At 44.3% G+C, this 27,502-nt stretch overlaps 1 protein-coding gene across 5 annotated transcripts in view; it reads right to left on the reverse strand.

Annotated features, from left to right (window-relative positions):
• Positions 1 to 27,502, reverse strand: part of RAB3GAP1 (RAB3 GTPase activating protein catalytic subunit 1) — a 152,018-nt gene that overhangs the window by 109,172 nt on the left and 15,344 nt on the right. For all 5 annotated transcript variants that reach the window (XM_073647279.1, XM_073647280.1, XM_073647278.1 and 2 more), the window contains exons 2-5: positions 24,077 to 24,132; positions 21,022 to 21,097; positions 18,798 to 18,930; positions 6,137 to 6,215 (exon numbers count right to left, since the gene is read on the reverse strand). In XM_073647279.1, the coding sequence (XP_073503380.1) occupies positions 6,137 to 6,215; positions 18,798 to 18,930; positions 21,022 to 21,097; positions 24,077 to 24,132 (344 nt within the window). The remainder of the gene's footprint in view (positions 1 to 6,136; positions 6,216 to 18,797; positions 18,931 to 21,021; positions 21,098 to 24,076; positions 24,133 to 27,502) is intronic.

A 27,502-nucleotide genomic window follows, 5' to 3' on the forward strand; every position in this document is an offset into this window, starting at 1 on the left:
ATGTCTAGATGGGAAAGGGATATAGGGCACATTTCCCCGGAGGAATTGGAAGGTATTTTGGAATCTCTGGGAAAGGTATCTATCAATGTGGAGCAGAGAAGACCCCAATTAATTCTTATTCATACAGCTCAAAAAAAAATGCTGAAAATGAACCTCCGATTTAATGATCAATGTCCAAGATGTAGGGAAGAGGGGGCAGATTCTGTCCATATGTTCTGGTCGTGTCCCAGACTTGGAGAACTATGGGACAACGTGGGTCGGCCGGTCAGAGAGGTATAAAATATTCAGCTGCCTCTGAATGCCAAATCTTGTGTTTCAGGGTGTGTGGGAGATATTGGAGTTTCCCCTCCACTACATTACTATATTGTTATGTTTAAACCTCAATAAAACCGTTTTTGATTAAAAAAAAATATTATATATACAGTACAGACCAAAAGTTTGGACACACCTTCTCATTTAAAGATTTTTCTGTATTTTCATGACTATGAAAACTGTACATTCACACTGAAGGCATCAAAACTATGAATTAACACATGTGGAATTATATACTTAACAAAAAAGTGTGAAACAACTGAAAATATGACTTATATTCTAGGTTCTTCAAAGTAGCCACCTTTTGCTTTGATGACTGCTTTGCACACTCTTGGCATTCTCTTGATGAGCTTCAAGAGGTAGTCACCGGAAATGGTTTTCACTTCACAGGTGTGCCCTGTCAGGTTTAATGAGTGGGATTTCTTGCCTTATAAATGGGGTTGGGACCATCAGTTGTGTTGTGCAGAAGTCTCGTGGATACACAGCTGATAGTCCTACTGAATAGACTGTTAGAATTTGTATTATGGCAAGAAAAAAGCAGCTAAGTAAAGAAAAACGAGTGGCCATCATTACTTTAAGAAATGAAGGTCAGTCAGTGCGAAAAATTGGGAAAACTTTGAAAGTGTCCCCAAGTGCAGTTCCAAAAACCATCAATCGCTACAAAGAAACTGGCTCACATGAGGACCGCCCCAGGAAAGGAAGACCAAGAGTCACCTCTGCTTCTGAGGATAAGTTTATCCGAGTCACCAGCCTCAGAAATCGCAGGTTAACAGCAGATCAGATTAGAGACCGGGTCAATGCCACACAGAGTTCTAGCAGCAGACACATCTCTTCAACAACTGTTAAGAGGAGACTTTGTGCAGCAGGCCTTCATGGTAAAATATCTGCTAGGAAACCACTTCTAAGGACAGGCAACAAGCAGAAGAGACTTGTTTGGGCTAAAGAACACAAGGAATGGACATTAGACCAGTGGAAATCTGTGCTTTGGTCTGATGAGTCCAAATTTGAGATCTTTGGTTCCAACCACCGTGTCTTTGTGCGACGCAGAAAAGGTGAACGGATGGACTCTACATGCCTGGTTCCCACCGTGAAGCATGGAGGAGGAGGTGTGATGGTGTGGGGGTGCTTTGCTGGTGACACTGTTGGGGATTTATTCAAAATTGAAGGCATACTGAACCAGCATGGCTACCACAGCATCTTGCAGCGGCATGCTATTCCATCCGGTTTGCGTTTAGTTGGACCATCATTTATTTTTCAACAGGACAATGACCCCAAACACCTCCAGGCTGTGTAAGGGCTATTTGACCAAGAGGGAGAGTGATGGGGTGCTACGCCAGATGACCTGGCCTCCACAGTCACCAGACCTGAACCCAATCGAGATGGTTTGTGGTGAGCTGGACCGCAGAGAGAAGGCAAAAGGGCCAACAAGTGCTAAGCATCTCTGGGAACTCCTTCAAGATTGTTGGAAGACCATTTCCGGTGACTACCTCTTGAAGCTCATCAAGAGAATGCCAAGAGTGTGCAAAGCAGTCATCAAAGCAAAAGGTGGCTACTTTGAAGAACCTAGAATATGAGACATATTTTCAGTTGTTTCACACTTTTTTGTTAAGTATATAATTCCACTTGTGTTAATTCATAGTTTTGATGCCTTCAGTGCGAATGTACAATTTTCAAAGTCATGAAAATACAGAAAAATCTTTAAATGAGAAGGTGTGTCCAAACTTTTGGTCTGTACTGTATATGTGTAATATATATATATATATATATATATAAATAATCTCCAAAGATTAATTTTTTTAGTTAAATATAAATGTAAGTGTCCATCTCCTTTAAATTCAGTATATAAACAATATGCAGCTCCTAAGCTTTCCCCCTATCAGTCAGAATTTTTTTTTTCAAAGGAATCTGTCACCGGGTTTTTGTTTCCCCATCTGAGAGCAGCCTGATGTAGGGACAGAGACCTTGATTCCAGGGATGTGTCACTTACTGGGCTGCTTGCTGCACTTCTGATAAAATCCGTTTTATCAGCTGCAGATTTACCAGTTGTCTGAGCCCTGTATAACCCCGCCCACACCACTGATTAGCTGCTTTCTGTGTATAACCCCGCCCATACCACTGATTAGCTGCTTTCTGTGTATAACCCCGCCCACACCACTGATTAGCTGCTTTCTGTGTATAACCCCGCCCACACCACTGATTAGCTGCTTTCTGTGTATAACCCCGCCCACACCACTGATTAGCTGCTTTCTGTGTATAACCCCGCCCACACCACTGATTAGCTGCTTTCTGTGTATAACCCCGCCCACACCACTGATTAGCTGCTTTCTGTGTATAACCCCGCCCACCCCACTAATTAGCTGCTTTCTGTGTATAACCCCGCCCACCCCACTAATTAGCTGCTTTCTGCGTATAACCCCGCCCACACCACTGATTAGCTGCTTTCTGTATATAATCCTGCCCACACCACTGATTGGCTGCTTTCTGTGTATAACCCCACCCACACCACTGATTAGCTGCTTTCTGTGTACAACCCTGCCCACACCACTTATTGGTTGCTATCTGTGTATAACCCCGCCCACACCACTGATTGGCTGCTTTCTGCCTATGCACAGTGTACAGAGAAATCAGCCAATCAGTGGGGGAGGGGGTAATACAGAGCAGGGTTACTAGTCCTCTAGAGATAATCTCCGGCTGATACAGCAAGCGGCCTAATAAGTGACACATCGCTGGAATCAGGGTCTCTGTGTCTAAATTATGAGGCTCTCAGATTAGGTGTCAAAATCCTGGTGACAGTTTCCCTTTAAGTTAAAAGCTGTGTCTTTAAATTTGGCGTTCTGTATCAGAAACACAAAACTCCCGACTACAAAAAAGTTCAGGTCGTCTCCAAAGACAGCTCTAAAGTGGGAAACTCACCAAAGATGGCGGCAGTCACGTCATATATCCACTTAACAAGCTTTACCCCGACTAGGTTCACGTCTTAACAGGCGCAGATACGAGAGATGTTGCTGCCTATGTCTGTTCATGAGCTAAATGGGGGTGAGATTGAGGAAATGGCCTGGAAAGCGGTGATATCACGCGGCTGCCGCTATCTGCATTCTGCATCCTAAGCATACATGGGCGGCACTGACGTGGCACACAGTATCATAGCATGCAACACAATTTTACCAAAAAAGTGACCAACTCCTTCAACTATTTAACAGTTATTTTTATTTTTCAAAAATGTTATTTAAAAATAAAATATCCAACTGTGCTTTCCCCCTTATATCCCTCAATTAGTTGTAAGGCTATGTGCGCACTGTGTGTTTTTTCCGAGCGGAAATGGTAATCCGCGTGCCAGCTGATCAGTAATTTTCCTCTCAGGATTGTCGTTGTGTTTAAATCTGCAGCATCTCAATTCTTTGTGCGTTTTTTGCAGCATTTTTCACGAATTGACTTCAACGGAGTCAGTCAAATCTGCAGCAAAAACGCAGGTATAAAAATGTTTGTGGATTTTTGCTGCATATTTGACTGACTCAATTCAAGTCAATGAGTCAAAAATGCGGCAAAAACACACAAAGAGTTGCCCGCAGGAGACTACACCTACCATCATCCTAAGGCCGCTCCCGCTGATAATAGCGGGAGCTGCCGCGGATGAGGAGAGAAGTAGTCTCAGCCAGCCCTGTGCTCAGTGTAAAAAAAAAAGGAAAGTTAAAATAAATCGATATTAAAATAAAAAACACTTTATAATCACCGCCATCATTACGATGTCCCACGGCGATCCGATCACCTGGCAGCACTCTACACACGGACGGGAGCAGTGTATAGCGCTGAGCTGTCGGGAGTGAAGTCACTGGATGCAGTAAGTGAGGTCACCGGAGCTCTCAGATGATCATCAGCTGATTGACCTTCAGTGAGCTCACTCCCGGCAGCTCAGCGCTATACACTGACAGGAGTATGGAATGATGTCCTCTACAACAGTCACACCAATGATTGCTGATGTGACTGCTCTAGAATTGACCCAGATCGTCGTGGGACACTAGATTATGTCATCACGGCGGACAGGTGAAGGATATGGTTGTTTTTTTTACAGGTGACAATGGTTTCAGCAGATTAGGCATTTGGTGAGTATAAAAGTGTTTTGTTTGTTTTTTTAAATAAATTATTAAAACCGTATGGAATTTTATTTAAAATAAAAAGTCTATATTCTGGCTTTGTCTTTATTTCAAAAACTTTACTAACGGGTTAGCAATGGGGGCATCTTACAAACGCCATCCATTACTAACCTGGGCTTCATGTCAGCTACCAATACAAAGCTGACATGAACCCCAACCCTATTAGCCCATTTGCCACCGCACCAGGGCAAGTGGGAAGAGTCAAGGCTAAGCGCCAGATTTGGCGCATCTAATGGATGCACAATTTCTAGGGCGGCTGAAAGCTGATATTATTAGCCTTAGAGGGGACCACAATCGATGGCCCCTTTCCTGGCTATAAATATCAGCCCTCAGCTGTCTGCCTAGCCTTTGCTGGTTAGATTTTATAGGGGGACCTTACGTCAATTTTTTTCTGGGGTCCACCCTGTAATCAAACCAGTAAAGGCTAAGCAAACAGCTGTGGGCTGTTATTAATAGCCAGGGAACATTCTGGCCTCTTCCCCAGCTAGTAATATCAGCCCCCCGTGGTTGGCTTTCCCTCTGCTGGTTATGAAAATGACGTGGGAGCCCACACCATTTTTTTAATTTAAGGGTATGTGCCCACGATCCGGACGTAGCAGCGCTTTGGACGCAGCATATTTTTGCTGTGTCCAAAACGCTGCATTCTATTGAACGCAGGTAAATCAGCATGTGTTCACTGAACCATGCAGATTTACCGCATTCAATACATTCTAGTGGTCAAATTTCTGTTGCGGAGACTAGCGACTCCGCAAGAGAAATTGACGTGCTGCGGTCCTGAAAGACGCATGTCAGTGTCCGCGGGTGATCTGCAGCTTCAGATGCATGCATAGTGGACATGGAATTTCTAGAAATCCCTTCCACTAAGCTGTAACATCTGGCTGCTGCGGGCTTGACGCTGCATAAATATGCAGCGTCAAACCCGCAGCATTTACGGATCATGGGCACGTACCCAAACGCACCCGCAATATGTCAATTTTTGTAGCGGAGCTGAACATTTTAACAGATTGAAATGTCATTACATGCGGTGGATCTGCATGTACTGACAACACAAGTGTAGCATTAGGAGTAATGGGATTAGGTGTCGCTGACACCTAACCCTCACTTTAGTAATGAAAAGATGTTAGCCATTTTAATATCTTGAATTAAAGAGGATTTTTATGGATTTCACCAGAAGCTGGACTCCGTCTCTTTTCTTCCGTGTCAGTCAGATACCCTCATTACTATGTAAAGAGTTAAATATACACACACATTGAGAATAAAACACTTTATTTGAAATAAAACCGACACATTCTTTAATCATTTAAATTAACCAATACACTCACCCCAGGTCTGACAGTAAACCAAGGGTTAAAGCGAGGTTCCATGTTTCTTTTTTCAAATATCTTTATTTAGCTCCAAAAAGCATTCATTGCTGTACAAAAACACATCAAAAACGCACCAAAATCACGGCAAAACAAACATATTAGCTGCCAAGAGATGCAAAAACCTTGCAGAAATTTCAGAAATCAAATACTGAACATGCACACATAGCCTATTCGTGGCATTTAAGGGGCTTAAATGTAGAGATCAGAGGCTTCTCTAATCTGTTATTACAGAATGCTTTCTATTAAAAGTCCAGTCCTTATAGCAGGTGTGTATGTATATATACATAAATATATCTATGTGGCACTTACCATCGGACGAGGCAGTGGGCGATTGGAGGGAAGTCATTGTTGGTACACAGTAAATCTTGCATGCAGACAGGGAGTGAATCTGGGAGAAAAAAAAAAACAGAAGATCAAGAAGAGAAAATACACAAGAATAGGATCGATCAACATCTAAGTAGATCGACTGAAAGAGGGAACATTACACACAGCACTACAGAGGGAATGAAAGTGGGACTAAACCAAAGTGGAGTGGGACAAACCAAAGTGGAGTCTTGATATGGGCATAATGCAAAGTGGGTAGTTGAAGGATAGGGAATAGGTGCAAAAAGGAAGACCATCTTAATATCTACAGCAGGTGTAATAGCAGGAGCACAGCCACAGGCTCTCCGGTATTGTATATCACTACCTATATTGGAATTTCATATGGTGCACAATCTGTTCATTTCTGGTGCCAGGAGCGGCAGAAGATAATGACGTCCGGGTGAAATCTCTATCATTACAGGGTGCTCCCTACCGGATTAATTAATTTAGTGCAGCTCAACCCAAAGGTTACATCGACTGCGTGCTATCCCTGCAAAAACCAGCAGATGGCACCCAGCACTGATGAGACGTACGGTACCAGAGGGCCTACATTCAGGGTAAATGAGCCGGCACATATATACACACACTATATGTATATATATGTTTGGGTAAACTGTCTGCGGGTTTATTGCGCGGCATAAACTCCAGCAGCGACCCATAAAAAATAAACAGTCCCTCTTGGGGTTGACGGGAAAACAAAAGATAAGGGTCCAATACTGAGTGAGGCTCTGCCGCTCCAGGTAGCACAGTGAAATCTTCAGCAACACTAGTCCTCCGATGTTGCTCTCTGGTTTCACCCAAACACAGCCTGGAGACTTCACTCTCCAGACCACACACAGTCCACAGAAACAAAGCTGACTGAGCATTTAAACGTTGCTTAGCCACACCCTCAGTGGAGGTAGGGCGAATGACTTCCCTCCCATCTCTATGTCATTCCCCTAAAACCACACCCTTTAAATGAGTTAACCCTCCAGTATATAACATGCTGGCAGAAAGTTTATTGGTTTCAGTTCACACAGGCTAGCAACCTGTGTGACACATACACCCCCTCATAGATCCTAGCAGTGACTCTGTCACATATCCCCCCCCTCTGCCCAAAGCCGGGGGTTTGGGCACCTTCTGACACCAGGCAGGGAATCCTAGAGAGGGCATCCACGTTCCCATGTAACTTCCCGGGACTATGCTCCATGTGAAAGTTAAAATCTTGAAGCCCTAGGAACCATCTAGTTACCCTGGCGTTTTTTCCCCCTCTTCTCCCTCAACCATCTCAATGGGGCATGGTCAGATACTAATTTAAACTTCCGGCCTAGTAGGTAATATTTTAGGTATCCCCGGACCACTTTATGGCTAAACACTCTCTCTACTATGGAGTAGTTCTTCTCGCAAGATGAAAGTTTCCGGCTCAGATACAGAATGGGATGCTCTTCCTCATTTATCTCTTGAGAAAGTACAGTCCCTAGAGCAACCTCTGAAGCATCCGTCTGGACCACAAATTCTACCTTAAAGACAGGTGCGACCAGGACTGGCTGCTTACACAGTGCTAGCTTCAACTGTTGAAAGGTGGTCTCTGTTTCTTCCGTCCATTTCACCATGGTTGATTTGGTGCCTTTTAGAAGATCCGTCAGTGGTGCGGCCATCATGGCGAAATTCGGGATAAACCGCCGGTAATATCCCACCATTCCCAAGAACGCTCTTACTTGCTTCTTGGAGAGTGGTTGCGGCCAGGTCTGGATTGCCTCCACTTTCTTGACTTGCGGCTTTATTTCGCCTCTCCCGACGACATAGCCCAAGTACTTGGCCTCTTCTATTCCAACGGCACATTTTTTAGGATTTATAGTAAATCCCGCCTTTCTCAGAGAATCCAGAATTTGCCTGTAGTTTAGGTAGATGACTAGCCCAGTCTGGACGAAAGACTGAATTGTCGTCAAGGTAGGCTGCGGCATACTTCTTATGTGGGGCTAGGATCCGATCCATAGCTCTCTGGAAGGTGGATGGGGCCCCCTGTAGTCCGAATGGCAACCGAGAGTATTGAAAACACCCATCACGTGTTGAAAAAGCAGTCTTCTCCTTGGCTCTCTGGGACATGGGGATCTGCCAGTAGCCTTTCGTCAGATTAAGAGTGGTGATGCACCTCGCCGGTCCAAGCCTCTCGATGAGTTCGTTGACGCAGGGCATCGGGTACGCTTCACACTTGGACACCTCATTCAGCCGGCGGTAGTCATTACAAAACCCCCATTCTCCATTGGGTTTTGACACAAGGACGATTGGGCTCAACCACCCACTCTTTGACTCCTCTATCACCCCGAAGTCTAACATCCTCTTCACCTCAGCCAAGATCACCTCCGGGCGTGCTTCCGGAATCCGGTACTGTTATGTTCTGCTACCAGAGCTAAGGAAAGAGAGGAGATCTGTCCCTACGATAGAACTCAGCTGAATCCCTACGATGTAACAGGGAACCTGATCCTGCGATCAGACCTGCTAAAGTCCTAAGCTAGTCTGTACGAAGACCTATAGATGTGGGGGAGGAATCCCTACAAGTACTAAGGACTGGGAGGAAAATGGGACACCTCCTAACTGAAATACTAGCAGACAGACGAACAAACAAAATATAAAGAACATAGAGGTCAGTAAACCAAGCAAACTAACAGAGCAAGACACAGAGCACAGGCTAGCTAGAAAGTAGATATACAATGAAGTCCAGCAAAGCCAGAAGGGCGGAGCAGGATTAAATAGGCCAACAAGGTCATGTGACCAGCAAAGGAAAAAAAACCTAACAGCAAGGTTCTAACAGTACCCCCCCTTCTAAGAGGATCCTCCGGATCCCCTAGGACCAGGCTTATCAGGAAATCTCCTGTGAAACGCTCTGATAAGTCTGGACGCGGAAACATCATCTGACCTCACCCAAGAGTTATCCTCGGGTCCGAAACCTTTCCAGGCCACAAGATACTGCAAACTACCTCTATACCGTCTAGAGTCAAGGATGCGAGAAATTTCATATTCCCCGTCCTCCACCACCGGAGGAACAGAGGCAGAGGCGTCACCATCCGACACAACAGCTTTTTTTAACAGAGAGACATGAAAGACCGGATTAATTCTCCAGGAGGTAGGAACCTCCAACCTAACAGCAGATTGGTTGACAACCTGAAGCACCTTAAAGGGCCCTACAAACTTGGGACCCAATTTCTTAGAAGGAATCCTCAACCGCAGATTCCTAGAGGACAACCAAACCATGTCACCAACAGCGAACAAAACCTCCTGTCGTTTCCTATCAAAGTAGTCTTTAGATTTTCTGTTGGCCTCCTGAAGATTACCACGCACATCCGTCCAAACTCTTTCCAAATCACCGGAAAAATTCTCCTCCTCAGGCACGGCAGATCCCAACTTGGAGAACGACCCAAACGACGGATGTCTCCCAGAACAACAAAAAAAAGGCGAACAACCAGCAGAAGAAGATGTATGATTGTTCAGAGCAAATTCGGCAAGTGGCAGAAACTCAGACCACCCCTCTTGATTGTCTGCCACAAAACAACGCAAGAACTGCTCAACATCCTGGTTTTTCCTTTCTGTCTGGCCATTAGATTCAGGATGATATCCGGACGAAAACGACAAATGAATTCCCAACCTGTCACAAAAGGCACGCCAAAAACGAGCCACGAACTGAGGACCCCTATCAGAAACAATGTCAGTAGGAACGCCATGAAGTCTGACAATTTCCTTGACAAAGGCCTTAGCGAGAGTTTTAGCGCAGGGCAGTTTGATGAAGGGAACCAAGTGACACATCTTACTAAAACGGTCCACGACCACCCAGATGACAGTAAAACCCTCAGAGGGGGTAAGGTCAGTTATAAAATCCATAGCCAAATGTGTCCAAGGAGCACTGGGGACCTCCAAAGGACAAAGCAACCCCGCAGCAGGAGTATGTGAGGACTTAGATCTAGCACATACAGTACATTGGCGTACCCACTTAATGACTTCCTTCTGCCATCCAGGCCACCAAAAACTGCGACCCACCAGTCTCTTGGTCTCAGAGATTCCGGGATGACCTGCCAACCGAGATTCGTGACACTCAACAAACAAATCTCTCCTAAAGGTCCCAGGCACAAACAACCTCCCATGAGGAGTGTTAGATGGGGCATTCTCCTGAGCTTTAAGAATCTCATCTTCCAAAACGGAGTCTAAAGCAGCTATCACAACACCTTCTTGTAAAATGTTTTCCTCTTTCTCAGCACCGACTATGGGAGAAAAACTGCGAGACAAGGCATCCGCCTTAACATTCTTAGTACCAGGGATGTAAGTAACGGAGAAATTAAACCGCGAGAAAAACAGTGCCCACCTAGCCTGACGGGCATTCAGGCGCTTGGCAGCATCAAGATATATCAGATTTTTATGATCCGTAAGAACCTGAACGGGAAATTCCGCACCTTCCAAGAAGTGGCGCCAGTGTTCAAATGCGAGTTTAATAGCCAATAATTCCCGATTACCAATATCGTAATTCAATTCAGTCTCCGAAAATTTTTTTGAAAAAAAGGCACAGGGATGTAATCCATCCCCGTTATCCTGAGACAATACTGCGCCAACCCCCACAGAGGAAGCATCAACCTCAACCAAAAACGGCCTAGTAACATCAGGCTGCATAAGGATGGGAGCAGAGGTGAACCTCTCCTTGAGATACACAAAAGCTTCAATGGCCTCAGAAGACCACTGAACCGCATCAGCACCTTTCCTGGTGAGATCAGTCAGAGGTTTGACAATACTAGAAAAATTTTTTATGAATTTTCTATAGTAATTGGCGAAACCCAAAAACCTCTGTATCGATTTCAAACCAATAGGCCTAGGCCATTCCTGCACAGCCTGAACCTTAACCGGATCCATCTCAAAACCTTTGCTGGAGATAATGTAGCCCAAAAAACTAATTCTCTGTACAGCGAACTCACATTTCTCCAGCTTAGCAAAAAGCGAATTGTCCATTAATAACTGTAATACCTCACGCACGCTCCGCCAATGAGACTCCAGATCTGGCGAATAAATCAAAATGTCATCCAAATACACAACCACATTTTTACCGATCAAAGGTCTAAGGATGTCATTAATAAGATTCTGAAAAAATGCAGGAGCATTAGTAAGACCAAAAGGCATAACCAGATTCTCAAAATGACCCACAGGAGTGTTAAAAGCAGTCTTCCATTCATCACCCTCCTTCATGCGCAACAGATTGTATGCCCCCTTAAGGTCAATTTTAGAGAACCACTTGGCCCCCAATAACTGGTTAAACAGATCAGGAATCAATGGCAGTGGGTAAGGATTGCGTACCGTAATTTTGTTAATCTCACGAAAATCCAGACAAGGACGTAAACCGCCGTCCTTTTTTTTTACAAAAAAAAATCCAACCGCCACAGGAGACTTAGAGGGCCTAATGTGACCGGCGGCCAAGCTTGTCTGTATGTATTCCTCCAAAGCCTTCCTCTCAGGAATAGTAAGGTTAAATAAACGACTTTTAGGAAGAGTCGCTCCAGGGACAAATTCAATAGAACAATCATAGTCTCTATGGGGAGGCAAAACCTGCGATTCCTTCTCAGAAAAAACTCTCCAAAAATCCTGAATAGGAACAGGCAATTCTCCCCTATCCAAAGCTGCAATACGCCCGTTACAACACTTGTCATAACATTTATGGCTCCAGGATTTAATTTCACTGGTAGACCAATCCAGTACAGGATTGTGACATTTTAACCAGGGCAAACCCAATATTACTGGAGAAGGCAAGTTATTCAACACTACCAAATCCAATTTGTCATGGTGAACACCATTAATAGTGAGAGGAAATTCACAGACCTTGAGAGTAATATTCTTCAAAGGGGAGCCATCCACAGAAACCACAGCAATGGGGGATGACAAAGGTTCAGGTTTTAAATTGAGTTTTTCCACGAATCCCCCATCAATTACATTCAGTGTAGACCCGCAATCAACAAACACCCGAAATTCCATTAATTTTTCCTGAGCAATCGTGGAAGCAGCTAAAAATATACCCTTGGAATTTAAACAGGCAATACGGGCGTGACTGACCATTTTTTTTTCTTTCTTCATAGGAAGCTCACAGCCTTTAATCAAATGACCAGATTTTCCGCAATAGAAACACAAGCCTTTCGAAAAACGACGGTCTTTTTCTTGAGAGCGAGGTGCCACCGATCCAATCTCCATCGGTTCACCACTGTTAGTACACACATTATCATAACCAGAAACTGACATAGCAGAGGATTTGCTCTCATTAACCCTAGCACGCAGTCTTCTATCCACCCGTATAGCTAATTGCATAGCCTGTTGCAAATCTTCAGGTGTAGGATAAGCAATTAGCAGGTCTTTAACCCTTTCACTGAGCCCAGCAAGAAATAGACTTTTCAGAGCAGAATCGTTCCACCCTGTTTGAGTGGACCAACGACGAAAATGTGTACAATATTTTTCGACATTACCTGATCCTTGTTTTAAACGTCTCAACTCAGTCTCAGCTGATGCGACACGGTCAGGATCATCATATAATAGTCCTAAAGCAGAAAAAAAACTATCCACTGATCTGAAGCATGTATCACTAGGTTGCAAAGAAAAGGCCCACTCCTGAGGCTCTTTGCGCAAAAGTGACATTATGAACCCTACGCGCTGGGATTCATCCCCAGAGGACTTGGGTCTCAAACGAAAATACAATAAGCAAGCATTTTTAAATGAAAAAAATTCTCGATGTTCACCAAAAAATAAATCCGGCAAACATACCTTAGGCTCCAAGAAATGTGCTCCAGGACAGTTACTCACGTGCTGACGGAGCTCGGTCACTTCCAGAGAGAATCCCTGCAGGCGATGAGCCAAATCCTGAACCGACACCATGATGGAACAGAAAAATCTTTCCTTAGAGAATTTGCTGGCTGGACTTACTGTTATGTTCTGCTACCAGAGCTAAGGAAAGAGAGGAGATCTGTCCCTACGATAGAACTCAGCTGAATCCCTACGATGTAACAGGGAACCTGATCCTGCGATCAGACCTGCTAAAGTCCTAAGCTAGTCTGTACGAAGACCTATAGATGTGGGGGAGGAATCCCTACAAGTACTAAGGACTGGGAGGAAAATGGGACACCTCCTAACTGAAATAGTAGCAGACAGACGAACAAACAAAATATAAAGAACATAGAGGTCAGTAAACCAAGCAAACTAACAGAGCAAGACACAGACCACAGGCTAGCTAGAAAGTAGATATACAATGAAGTCCAGCAAAGCCAGAAGGGCGGAGCAGGATTAAATAGGCCAACAAGGTCATGTGACCAGCAAAGGAAAAAAAAACTAACAGCAAGGTTCTAACAGGTACGGCTTCAAATTCACTCTTACGTGTGGTTCTGTTAGCACGTCATGCTCTACCACCTGAGTATGCCCCGGTAACTCTGAGAACAGCTCCTGATTTCGCTGTACTAGTTATTGACACTGTTGCTTTTGGGCCGGCGATAGTTTCAGCAATAGTGACCTCCTCCACCTTGCCTACAGGTGCGGCTTCCAGGCAAGGAGTTTCCACAGGTTCTCAGTCCCGCCACGGCTTGAGCAAGTTCACAGGGTATATTTGGTGTGGCTTTCTTCGGCCAGGCTGGTGGACTTTATAATTAACCTCGCTGACTTTCTCCACAACCTCGTATGGACCTTGCCATTTGGCCAGGAACTTGCTCTCGACGGTAGGGATTAGCACCAAAACACGGTCCCCGGGCTGGAACTGTCTTAGTCTCACCGACCGGTTATAGACCCTCGCCTGGGCTTCCTGCGCCTGGAGGAGATGTTCCTTCACGATGGGCATCACCTTCGACATTCTCTCCTGTAACTGGGCGACATGTTCGATGATACTCCGGTGTGGCGTGACCTCGGCTTCCCAGGTTTCCTTGGCGATGTCTAGGAGACCTCTTGGATGCCGCCCATATTAAGAGTTCAAACGAAGAAAAACCAGTGGAGGCTTGAGGAACTTCTCTGACCGAGAAAAGCAGAAATGGGAGCAGGTAGTCCTAGTCTTGCCCATCCTTTTCAACGACCTTCCTGTGCATCGCCTTTAAGGTCTTGTTGAAGCGTTCCACTAGGCCGTCCGTCTGCGGATGATAAACTGAGGTCCGAATCTGAGCTATCTGAAGGACTCTGCAAAACTCCTTCATCACCTTGCTCATGAAGGGGGTTCCTTGGTCTGTCAGAATCTCTTTTGGCAGACCTGTCCGAGCAAAAATATGGACTAGCTCTCGGGCTATACTTTTACTGGACGAGTTCCTTAGGGGTACCGAGTCGCATAGTCCATGACCACAAGGATATATTGGTGGCCCCAAGATGATTTAACTAAGGTACTCACGAGGTCCATGGAAATCCTCTCAAAGGGAACCTCTATCACTGGTAGTGGAACTAAGGGGCTACGGAAGTGGGAGGAGGGAGCGGTTATTTGGCAGGTGGGGTAGGATCTACAATAGTTCTGAATTTCTCGGTAACACCCTGGCCAGTAAAACCTCCTCAGTATCCTCTCCTGAGTTTTCTCAACCCCTAGGTGTCCCCCCAGAACATGTGAATGGGCCATATCTAGTACCCTCTGTCTGTATGGCCGAGACACTAACAGCAGTTCCACTATCTCACCGCCCCTTACTTTGGCCACCCGCTATAGCAACTCTCCCTGCACTGCAAAGTGGGGGAACCTGGTGTCGGCCTCCTGCCCTTGGGCAACCCCATTACATACAGTAACCTGGTCAAACGCCCCTTTTAAGGTCAGGTCTCGAACTTGAGCAGTCCCAAAGTTCTCTCCGGACACATCTAACTCAGGGAGGTCGGCCTCCTTGGTCACAGTCTCGCCCTTGTCGCCGGCAAGGACGCACAGTGGGAGCTCATCCACCTAAGAATTCGTCGGGGGTTCTTCTCCAGGGACCTGGCTTTTGCCCACTCTACTTAGTCCAGTTCCCTTCCCCCCCACAAGTCCCAAAATAAAGAAAAATCACGGCCCAGTATGACGGGCTGTATCAGATCCTTAACCACCCCGACCTCGTGGGATTGGGCACCACAGTCTGTTCCCACTGTCACTGTGGCCACGGGATAGTCCTTGGCGTCACCATGGATGCACCGAACGCCCACAGTTTTGGAAGGGATCAATTGGTGGGGAAGGGTAGCTCTGATTAAGGTCACCAGACTCCCAGAGTCTAACAGTCCAAGCACTTTAACTCCATTACTGGATACGGCACATGCCTGCGGCCCCTCGCCGGGTTGACAGTCCACAATGCAGGCTGGGTAAGTATAATAGGAGACCCGTCTACCCAGGCTGCAATCCATGGGCCCAGGGGACATATGACACGTGGCGGCTACGTGCCCAGGGTTGTCACACCGCCAACAGACTATATCCTTAATCCTAGTCCTTGTGGCACCTTCAGTGAGAGTGGGACGCCCCCCAGTGGTGGCTCTAGACCCCTTCCGTGGTGAACCCGCCCCCTTTTGCGTATCCCAGTGCGGAGAAGTGACTATATCCGGCTTCCCGAGGGATTTCTCAACCACCTGATACCTCTCTACCAAGCCGATGAAGACATCAGCGTTCTGGGGATCACCCTGGGCAACCCAGGTCTGTACTGGCTTGGGAAGGGAATGCATGAATCGGTCAATCACCACCCTCTCAACCATCTGGGCTGGAGGAGTACTCTGCAATCACTTCTGAATGAGATGCAGTAGGTCAAACATCTACGAGCGAGGGGGTTTGTCGCTGGCATACGCCCAGTGATGGACTCATTGGGCTCTCACCGCCATATTCACTCCTAGGCGAGCTAAGATCTCTGTCTTTAGCTTGGCGTATTCCTTGGCATCCTGCAGTGTCAAGTCATAATATGTCTTTTGGGGTTCAAATATGGCGCCAGAACCTCTGCCCACTGTCCTGGTGGAAGTCTCTACCGATCAGCCAACGGTTAAGGACAGTTAAAAATGCTTCTACATCATCCCCGGGGGTCATTTTCGGCATGGCCTGTCCTACCGTCTTCCTTACGTGGGGATCATCAGTCGGCCCTGGAGGTGGGGCGGTCGTCCTGCCTTGGATGGCGTCCGCCAGAAGCTGTATCTGCTGTTGTGCCTCCTGCTGGTGTTGCTGCTTAGCCTATTGCTGCAACTGGATCTTCTGAAGCAACAGATTGGTCGTCTCCTGTTGAGCTTGCTGCTGCTGCAGGATCTGCTGCAGCTGTAATTGTTGCAGGTGTTGCTGCTGGCTCTGGACTAAATGCTTAATAAGCTCTTCCATGTTGGTGGACATCTTTGGCTGGCTGACGGTCTTCACCCAGGACATCCACCGGTCTCTGTGGCAGGTACACGTGTTCCTGGAACCTTGCATGCACTCTCACACCAACTGTGGCAAGACGACTTACTCGGCTCTCCGGAGGCAGACACAGGACACACGGTTTGAGTAAACTGTCTGCGGGTTTATTGTGCAGCATAAACTCCAGCAGCACCCCATAAAAAAAATAAACAGTCCCTCTTGGGGTTGATGGGAAAACAAAAGATAAGGGTCCAATACTGAGTGAGGCTCTGCTACTCCAGGTAGCACAGTGAAGTCTTCAGCAACACTAGTCCTTCGATGTTGCTCTCTGGTTTCACCCAAACACAGCCTGGAGACTTCACTCTCCAGACCACACACACTCCACAGAAATAAAGCTGATTTACCATTTAAACCTTGCTCAGCCACACCCTCAGGTGAGGTATGGGGAATGACTTCCCTCCCATCTCTATGTCATTCCCATAAAACCACACCCTTTAAATGAGTTAACCCTCCAGCATATAACATGCTGGCAGAAAGTTTATTGGTTTCAGTTCACACAGGCTAACAACGTGTGTGACACATACCTCCCCTAATAGATCCTACCAGTGACTCTGTCACTAATATTCCTGTTTGACCTTGCACTCCCCCCATTTAACCAGCAGGTGATGTATATTCTACTCTACCAGCCCATTTAAATTGTAGGTGTTTCAGCCCAGAAGTGACATGTTCTGTCCAGAGTTATAGGCTTGTAGCCCAAGAGAGGCATGTAGGCAAAGTAGTACCCATCAGATGCAGCGGTTGATGGGCATACATGAATTGGCCAATTTATGCTCTAAGAACCTCCGTTTTTGTAAGTAAAGTTCATTGAGTAATAACACAGTTTAAATCAAACGTTTTTATTGTCTTTATGTATTTTGGCCATAATGGAGTGCGGCTGCGCTTTCTTTTTATACAGTACAGACCAAAAGTTTGGACACACCTCATTTAAAGATTTTTCTGTATTTTCATGACTATGAAAATTGTACATTCACACTGAAGGCATCAAAACTATGAATTAACACATGTGGAATTATATACTTAACAAAAAAGTGTGAAACAACTGCATGCCGCTGCAAGATGCTGTGGTAGCCATGCTGGTTCAGTATGCCTTCAATTTTGAATAAATCCCGAACAGTGTCACCAGCAAAGCACCCCCACACCATCACACCTCCTCCTCCATGCTTCATGGTGGGAACCAGGCATGTAGAGTCCATCCGTTCACCTTTTCTGCGTCGCACAAAGACACGCTGGTTGGAACCAAAGATCTCAAATTTGGACTCATCAGACCAAAGCACAGATTTCCACTGGTCTAATGTCCATTCCTTGTGTTCTTTAGCCCAAACAAGTCTCCTCTGCTTGTTGCCTGTCCTTAGCAGTGGTTTCCTAGCAGCTATTTTACCATGAAGGCCTGCTGCACAAAGTCTCCTCTTAACAGTTGTTGTAGAGATGTGTCTGCTGCTAGAACTCTGTGTGGCATTGACCTGGTCTCTAATCTGAGCTGCTGTTAACCTGCGATTTCTGAGGCTGGTGACTCGGATAAACTTATCCTCAGAAGCAGAGGTGACTCTTGGTCTTCCTTTCCTGGGGCGGTCCTCATGTGAGCCAGTTTCTTTGTAGCGCTTGATGGTTTTTGCAACTGCACTTGGGACACTTTCAAAGTTTTCCCAATTTTTTCGCACTGACTGACCTTCATTTCTTAAAGTAATGATGACCACTCGTTTTTCTTTATTTAGCTGCTTTTTTCTTGCCATAATACAAATTCTAACAGTCTATTCAGTAGGACTATCAGCTGTGTATCCACCTGACTTCTGCACAACACAACTGATGGTCCCAACCCCATTTATAAGGCAAGAAATCCCACTTATTAAACCTGACAGGGCAAACCTGTGAAGTGAAAACCATTTCCGGTGACTACCTCTTGAAGCTCATCAAGAGAATGCCAAGAGTGTGCAAAGCAGTCATCAAAGCAAAAGGTGGATACTTTGAAGAACCTAGAATATAAGACATATTTTCAGTTGTTTCACACTTTTTTGTTAAGTATATAATTCCACATGTGTTAATTCATAGTTTTGATGCCTTCAGTGTGAATGTACAATTTTCAGTCATGAAAATACAGAAAAATCTTTAAATGAGAAGGTGTGTCCAAACTTTTGGTCTGTACTGTATATAAATATAATTATATATATATATGTACATATTTATATACACATATATATATATATATATATATAGCTCTCAGATTCATGACTTCTTTCATAGGTCAGTATATGTACATAGATAAATTGTATACCATACCTTCCACTTCATCGTCCTTCTCTTCTCTTTCGCTGGAGTCTTGCACAAAATAATGATGTTTTATGCAGAACTTGAAGTCGGCAAATAAAACTTCATCGCCCTTCTCTTCCCATACGCCGCTTGTGTACTCTCCCTGGAAGACAGAGCACAATATATATATATATATATATATATATATATATATATATATATATATTTTTTTTATGATACACTGGGATTTATTTTTGGGCTGTTTATATCTTAGTATACAGTACTGTGCTAAAGTGTTAGGCAGGAGTGAAAAAAAGCTGCAATGTAAGAATGCTTTCATAAATAGAAGTGTTAATAGTTTGCATGATGGAAAAGTATCTCTTGGATTTCTCAGCATTGAGGACTCCATTAATCCTGCTCAAATCCACAACTCCATTTGCTGAAAATGCAGCCACAATCTTGCCGGACCCTCCACCGAGCGTAACTGCTCCTGCAGACCCTCATCATTGTGCCTCTCTCCAGATCTCCAGGAACATCACATTGTGACTCCTCACTCCAGAGACCTGCTGACATTATTCTGCAGAGTTGGGTCACTTGAGCTTGATTCCATGGGGAAGATCTGGCTTTTGGTTGCACCTAGTCCACAAAAATTAGTTCTGGCCAGACTTCTCGGTACACTAGATGAATGTATCTGGGTCCCACTGATTGACGCCAGTTCTGAGCTGATGGCACTGCTGGACATCTTCTGAATTAAAAGGGAAGTAATCATGACATGTCTTTCATCTGCTGCACTAAGTTTCTACGGCCGACCACTACCTCCACCGTCCATAACATTGCCCATTTCTTGGTGCCTCTTCAAAAGAGCTTGATCATCACATCATGAAACCCCAGTCTGTGGTGAATCATTTCCCCGGGACAGACCTTGCTGATGCAGTATAACTACCTTGTGTCTTGTTGCTATGCTCAGAGTCGCCATAGTGTATGACCTGTGACATGAAACCGTTTTCCACAACCTCACCTTTGTGGCAGAGTTTGGTTGCTCCTTACCCAGCTTTAAGCCTCCTAAACACTTGTTTCTGTTTCAAAAAAGCAATTCTGAAATTGTTTATGAGTCGCCACCGCTGCTCCTGGTGTCTGTTATTGTCTGCAGTGTTAATGACGTGTTAACAGCGCTGCCGCCAATAACTGAGCTCAGCAGATCCACCAGAGATTACAGCTTGAGCCACTGAGCGACTGATTGACTGCTGCGCTGTCGACGTAACGTCAGCGCTGCAGACAACAGCATACACCGGGAGAGCAGAGGAGATTATGTGCTGGACCTAGGGAGAGAGAAAAGAACAAATTGCTTTTTTTTTTTTTACTAATAGAGCTTGTGGGAAAAAAACTTTTCCGATATGGGACAACCCCTTTAATAATAATAATTATAACTCATGGAAAACTTCAACATATTGAAATAATACAAATAAGTCAAGAGCTATATAGTAACCCAGTAAAACATGTCGGGCTAAAAGGACTCAACCAAACAAACCGACGAGAGATAGTCCGGAATGCTCATAAAAAATAATAATGTGGATGTACAAAATTGGAAAATTTTATTGAGGAATAAATGACATATACAGGGCCGGGAAGGGGGGGGGTGACGAAGGCTGTGGCCCCTGACAAAGGCTGGTCTGAAACGAGTATCAGGGCAGACATGGGATACATAGGAGCTCCTGCATTTGGTATCAAAGGTATTTCTCTATGTTCTAAGCTGGGCATATTGACAGTTGCAATATGATAATTCATTGTATATACCTTGATATATTCATTTACTGGTACAGCAGCAGGATTATGTATATGATATGACCCGCATACTTGCTGTATACTTGCTTCATTAGCATACATGATTGATTTAACTGATTTATGCATGTATATTATTATTGCTCCGGTACTGCGTGCCCCTGCTCATTCACAGTTGTTCTCACATGTGGATATGCATCCCATCCCTGGGATCGCATGGTGGGAGGAAGGTGATGGGAGCTGTTGCAGCTTAGCGATCGATCATAGCATCTAAATAGTTAACCGCAGCGTTCAGAGCTCAGCTCCCGCCGCTGCTGTTAGACATAGATGCTGGCTATGTAACATGCACTGCGTGTGTATCGTATGTGAAGGGAGCTTGGCTCCTGCGCACTCTCCACACTTGCCCTCTGACCACATGCACCAGTTTTCTCCTGTATGCTTCCGTCATATTTCGTGCCATGGAGCTCAGACTCACCTTCTCCGGAGTCTTTTTGGTTGACACTCCTATCAGCTTCCAGTCATTCAGAACTTCTTCGACTTTGGAAATAAACCTGAGATTACAAAGAAAGTTAAGACAAAATAAAGCGCACCTATAGGTTCAGAAAACTTTTAAACTTTCGGAAGTTTAGATCCAAGTTTAGGGTCTGAGAGCCGAGACCCCCAATAATGGCTGAAATAAGGGGGGAAAAGCACTCAGATGAACATTATGATGAAACAGCTTCTTATCTTAATCAGCCAGACGTCTAGATTTGTCAAGCCAAGAGGAACACACTATTGTGTTTGCGTTGACTTGTGAATGTATGTGTTTTTCTTTGGCTGGTCAAGAAGGACAGTGACTCAGTGTTTTGGGACAATGATGTTTGTTAATATGCTAATTGCATATTATACTAAAGACAGCTAGATGTTGATTTACAAGAGCCCCCTGCTATACCAACTATGTAAATTGATTAAATGCTCAAACAATGAGACCTGAGCCCTGTGGAAAAATACCCTCCCTAACCCTTGACCTGTGGATGAGTACTTGAAAGGACAGTAGTAACTATTTAAGGAACAATGCCTCTTTAGCAAGCAGACTTTACAAGGACAATCAAAGATCAGACACTCTTCCTACCATCAGCTTGGTAGCATGGCTCGATCCAGAGAGACACAGATTTGGATTCTACATGATTCCGGCCTAAGGGTACACGGCCCTGACTGGAAATATACAGATCTGCTCCACTGACCATCAGAGAACCCATGGAGACATTCGGAAAAACCAGATTGAGACATCCGGTCATCTGGCTCCATGGAAACTCTCGGAGAGGGCAGGGTGGGCCCTCGGGTCTCCTGGCCTTGTACCTCTATGGGCTGTCAGCTTCCTAAGCTTGCCGCTACCTCCTCTCTGTGGGGGCCGCCAAAAGCGGGGGGCCACTGGTTGAGGTAGTTGGCCCTGGAAGTCCCAAAGTCGCAGTTGCTCTATTCTCGGTGGGCCATCAGAAGGGTGAGACTATGTAATGTTGTACCATCTCGTGTATTTGCTGGACCTGTTCTATGTGTTTATTGTCTGTTTGGTGGTTCAATAAAGTATTGCCACACTGTTTTACCCTCACCCTGTGTTGTCTGAGTGGTATTATGCCCACGGAAGACCCCAAGTCTTCACAAATATGAAATGTTGTGCGAGGTTTATTCAGCTTAATTTAGGAGAACCTAAACTTTTATTTATTTGGATTATTGACGCAGATACTGAGAACACACACCTTATAATAAAGAATTACTATTTACCTCTCTTGGAGACACGATCAATCTTCCTTTCTACGCTTTTGTCCCTTCCTCCTTGTCTACCAAGAGCCATTACTATTTTACTTATTATTATTCCATTAACATTGTCATAGGAGTTAGGACTTTTTTTTTTTTGTGCGGGATGAGCACCATTAACTTCACATGTATTATGCAAAAAAAAAACGGATGAAAAAGTCCAGGTGGGGTGAAACTGATGAAAATACAGCAATTCCGACATGTTTTTTTGTTCTTGTTGTGCTCCAATCACCGCCGTTACTTTTGGGTGTTGACTGAATAACACAACCCAAAAGCTGCGCTGCGAGTGTGAACATTCGCCATAGATGTACGATGGATGTCGCTTAGGGGTTAAAAGGAAGCCGTCAGCAAAACCATGCTGCGCTGACCACACCAGTAGTGTAACAATACAGACTCCCTCTTCAAAGAGGAAGAGAATGGTGCCACCTATTAAAAAATCACAATCCTAAAAGCCGATCCACGATCATGGGATAGGTGTGAGTGTATAGAGCGGGCTCAGGAACTGAAGCAGCCTCACACTGGGCAGGTACCGGCTGTGTTATACAGCCAGCACCTACCTCTAAAAGCAGAAACTGAAGCGAGCCCCAATCGCTGCTGTTAACCCCTCAAATGTCACTGGCCGGATGCGGCATTGAAGTGGGGCGAGAAGGATGGGGCGTCTGTTGGGACGAGCACCGGCCCTAGCTGTGTCGCGCGTTGCTATTGCAGCAAGGAGCCTGCTGAAGGCGCCCTTGGCTATTATTCGTATTTTAGTAATTTACAGTCACAGGATGAGCTTCATAGGAGACTATATACTGCAATACTGTGATCAAACGATTGAAGAGTCAAGTCTCTTAAAAAAAAAAAAAAATGTATTTTTAATTTCATAAGTTTTAAAAAATATATTTAAAAAAAAAATAAATAAAAATTAAAATTACCCCCCATTAAAAAAAAAATAAATAAATATATTTTAAAAATCTAAAAATTATCTAACACATACAGGTAAATGCAATTAAGCAAAAAAAAAAAAAAAATTGAACGGCCAAAATTGCTGTTTTATTTTATTGCAACACTTCCCCCAACAATAAAAAAAAAATCTCAATAAAAAGCAATCAAAATGCTGTATGTGCGCCATAGGGGTTGTAAGTTTTGTAATTAAAAAGGTTAGCTTACAACGCAGAGAAGAAGCCCTAACAGAACCAGCGACGGAAAAATAAAGTCATGGGTCTCAGAAGACGATGAGAGAAAAATGGAGTCACAAAAGTGAAAACTGGCCCAGCTCTTAAAGTGTTAAAGGGTCATATCAAGTCACTAAGGATATACAGCCAAATCTTATTCTCCACTTGCAGACAGCTGTTTTGGGGGTTCCTGCCCCTCATCAGTGCACAATAGGAGACTGAGTGGCTGACATTGTCTACAGCTGAGGGTTTGCTTCAGTTGTATCCAGTCTCGACCACGTCCTATAGTCTGGACTCCAGGCAGAAAGATTCTAACTGCACTGATACATTGTAACAAACTATGAAAACCAGAGTGAAGCTTGTGCTGCTGATGAAATTGTAACAAATCATTAGCTGTAAGAAATACAACAAGCAGAGATCCTGGAATTAGAGAGAATCGGAACCACAAAATATACTGGAATACTGGAGATGTCAATTTCATTACATCAGGCCATGCTGGGAGTTGTAGTGTCCCCATATCTTTGTACGCAGATAAACTTCTACGACGTACAAGGGCAGATGTCTGCAGCGAGGACTCACCTCTCCCACTCAGAGGCCGTCGTGAAGTCGGTGATCTCAAAGACCTCGGACTCGGGCTGTAAAAGAAAGAGACTATAGTGTTATATGGGGAACAGAGGCAGGAAACAGAGACGGGAGAATAGAAAAGTGTACAGCATAAGTATACAGGGTATATACTGCACAGATAATGGCTGCACCACATACATACAGGGATACAGTATATACAGGATGTATGGTATATACTGCACAGATAAGGGCTGCATCATATACAGCGGTGTGAAAAAGTGTTTGCCCCTTCCTGATTTCTTATTCTTTTGTATGTTTGTCACACTTAAATGTTTCAGATCACAAAACCAATTTAAATTTTAGACAAAGATAACACAAGTAACCACAAAATGCAGTTTTTAAATGAGGGTCTTTATTATTAAGGGAAAAAGAAATCCAAACCTACAGGGTCCTGTGTGAAAAAGTGATTGCCCCCCACCTTAACCCCTTCATGACCGGAGCATTTTCCGTTTTTTTGCCCCCCTTCTTCCCAGAGCCATACATTTTTTATATTTCGATCAATATGGCCATGTTAGGGCTTATTTTTTTGCGAGACAAGTTGTACTTTTGAACAGCATCACTGGTTTTACCATATCGTGTTCTGGAAAACTGGAAAAAAAAAGTGCAATTCCACAGTTGTTTTTTGGGTTGTTTTTTTTTTACCACGTTCACTGAATGATAAAACTGACCTGCCATTATTATTCTCCAGGTCATTACGAGTTTGTAGATACCAAACATGTATAGGTTTTCTTTCCATTTTCCGAGACCTGTAGCGTCTCCATTTTTGGGGCTCTGGGGCCGGGTGAGAGCTTATTTTTTGCGCGCCGAGTTGACATTTTTATGGATACCATTTTGGGGTAGATCTGATGTTTTCATCGCCCGTTATTGCATTTTATTGCTATGTTGCGGCGACCAAAGAAAAGTAATTCTGGCTTTAGAATTTTTTTTCTCGTTATGCCGTTTACCGATCGGATTAATTCTTTTTTATATTGATAGATCGGGCGACTCTGAATGCAGAGATACCAAATATGTCTATGTGGGAGGTTTTTTTTATTGTTTTATTTTGAATGGTGCGAAAAAGGGGTGATTTGAACTTTTTTTTATATATATATATATATATATATATATATATATATATATATATATATATATATATATATATATATTTATTTATTTTTTTAAACTTTTTTTTTTTTTCCTTTTTGCTTGCTTCTATAGTCTCATCGGCTCTGCTGCTTACAGGGGATGAGCAGATCGCCTGTATGCAGCAGATGTGCTCACTTACTATGAGGACATGACAACCACAAGGGTCTGCTGGAGACCCCGGGTTATCATGCCAACCCATCGGTAACCCACGATCACGTGACGGGGTCACCGATGGGCTGAGTTAGTGACGCACTTCTGGCGCGCAGAGATTGACAGCGGCATTTAACTAGTTAATAGCCACGGGTGGATCGCGATTCCACCCGCGGCTGTTGCGGGCACATGTCAGCTGTATAAATCAGCTGACATGTGCCCGGTTCAGTGTGGGCTCAGCGGCGAAGCTGAATCGGGTGTTCCGACATGGTGCATACTATTACGTACCACATTGGAAAGGGGTTAAAACATAAATTGTGGATTATCTCATCTTTGAGAAGCTGAGTTCAATTTCCCTAGCCACACACAAGCCTGATTACTGCCACACCTGTTCTCAATCAAGAACTCACTTAAATAGGACCTGCCTGACAAAGTGAAGGAGACCAAAAGATCCTCAAAAGCTAGACATCATGCTGCGATTCAAAGAAATTCAGGAACAAATGAGAAACAAAGTAACTGAGATCTATCAGTCTGGAAAAGGTTATAAAGCCATTTCTAAAGCTTTGGGACTCCAGGGAACCACAGTGAGAGCCATTATCCACAAAGGGTGAAAACATGGAACAGTGGTGAACCTTCCCAGGAGTGGCCGAACGACCAAAATTACCCCAAGAGCGCAGAGCCAACTAATCCAAGAGGTCTCAAAACACCCCACAACAACATCCAAAGAACTGCAGGCCTCACTTGCTTCAGTTAAGATCAGTGTTCATGACTCCACCATAAGGCCATAGCCCCACTATCAGTATTCGGTCAGTATTTTTTCTCAGGAGTGGGAGCCAAAACCAGGTGAGGAACAATCAGAGAAAAAGGTATAATAGAAACAAGTCACCAATTCTGCATTTATCACCCACTCCTGGTTTTGGCTCCCACTCCTGAGAAAAAATACTGATAGTGGGGCCGTGACCTAAGAAATAGGCTGGGCAAAAATAGCATGATTGGCAGAGTTCCAAGACGAAAATCACTGCTGAGCAAAAAGAACAAAGGCTCGTCTCAGTTTTGCCAGAAAACATCTTGATGATCGCCAAGACTGTTGGGAGAAAACTCTGTGGACTGACGAGACAAGAGTTTAACTTTTTGGAAGGTGTAAGTCCCATTACATCTGGCGTAGACGTAACACAGCATTTCAAAAGAGAAACATCATACCAACAGTAAAATATAGTGGTGGTAGTGTGATGGTCTGGGGCTGTTTTGCTGCTTCAGGACCTGGAAGACTTGCTGTGGTTAATGAAGTCATGAATTCTGCTGTCTACCAAAAAATCCTGAAGGAGAATGGCTGGCCATCAGTTCGTGACCTCAAGCTGAAGTGCACTGGGGTTATGCAGCAAGACAATGATCCAAAACACACAAGCAAGTCCACCTCTGAATGGCTTAAGAAAAACAAAATTAACCCTCCAATGTGGCTGAATTAAAACAATTCTGCAAAGATAAGCGGCTAAAATTCCTTCAGAGCGTTGTAAAAGACTCATTGCCAGTTATCGAAAACGCTGGATTGCAGTTATTGCTGCTAATTGCTCAACCAGTTATTTGGTTTAGGGGGCAATCACTTTTTCACACAGGGCCCTGTAGGTTTGGATTTCTTTTTCCCTTAATAATAAAGACCTTCATTTAAAAACTACATTTTGTGGTTACTTGTGTTATCTTTGTCTAATATTTACATTTGTTTTGTGATCTGAAACATTTAAGTGACAAACCTGCAAAAGAATAAGAAATCAGGAAGGGGGTAAACACTTTTTCACACCACTGTATATACGGGGTTACAGTATATACAGAGTGTTCGGTGTGTACGAAATATACAGAGATACAGTATGTACAGGGTGTAAATAATAATATATATATATATATATATATATACATACACACACACACACACACACACACACACTCACAGGGTGCATGGTATATACCAGGGGTGGGCAATTAATTTTCCCGAGGGGCCACATGAGAGACTGTGACTGTTGGGGAGGGCCGAACCAATAGGCTGAAATTAATTCTGCTCAATATTAATATTGACATATTAATTCTAATTATTATTATTAATGATTACATAAA

This window comes from Phyllobates terribilis, unplaced genomic scaffold (genome assembly GCF_046119375.1).
Source record: "Phyllobates terribilis strain yellow unplaced genomic scaffold, ASM4611937v1 Scaffold_9__5_contigs__length_417890890, whole genome shotgun sequence".
In the NCBI taxonomy this organism is placed as follows: Eukaryota; Metazoa; Chordata; class Amphibia; order Anura; family Dendrobatidae; genus Phyllobates; species Phyllobates terribilis.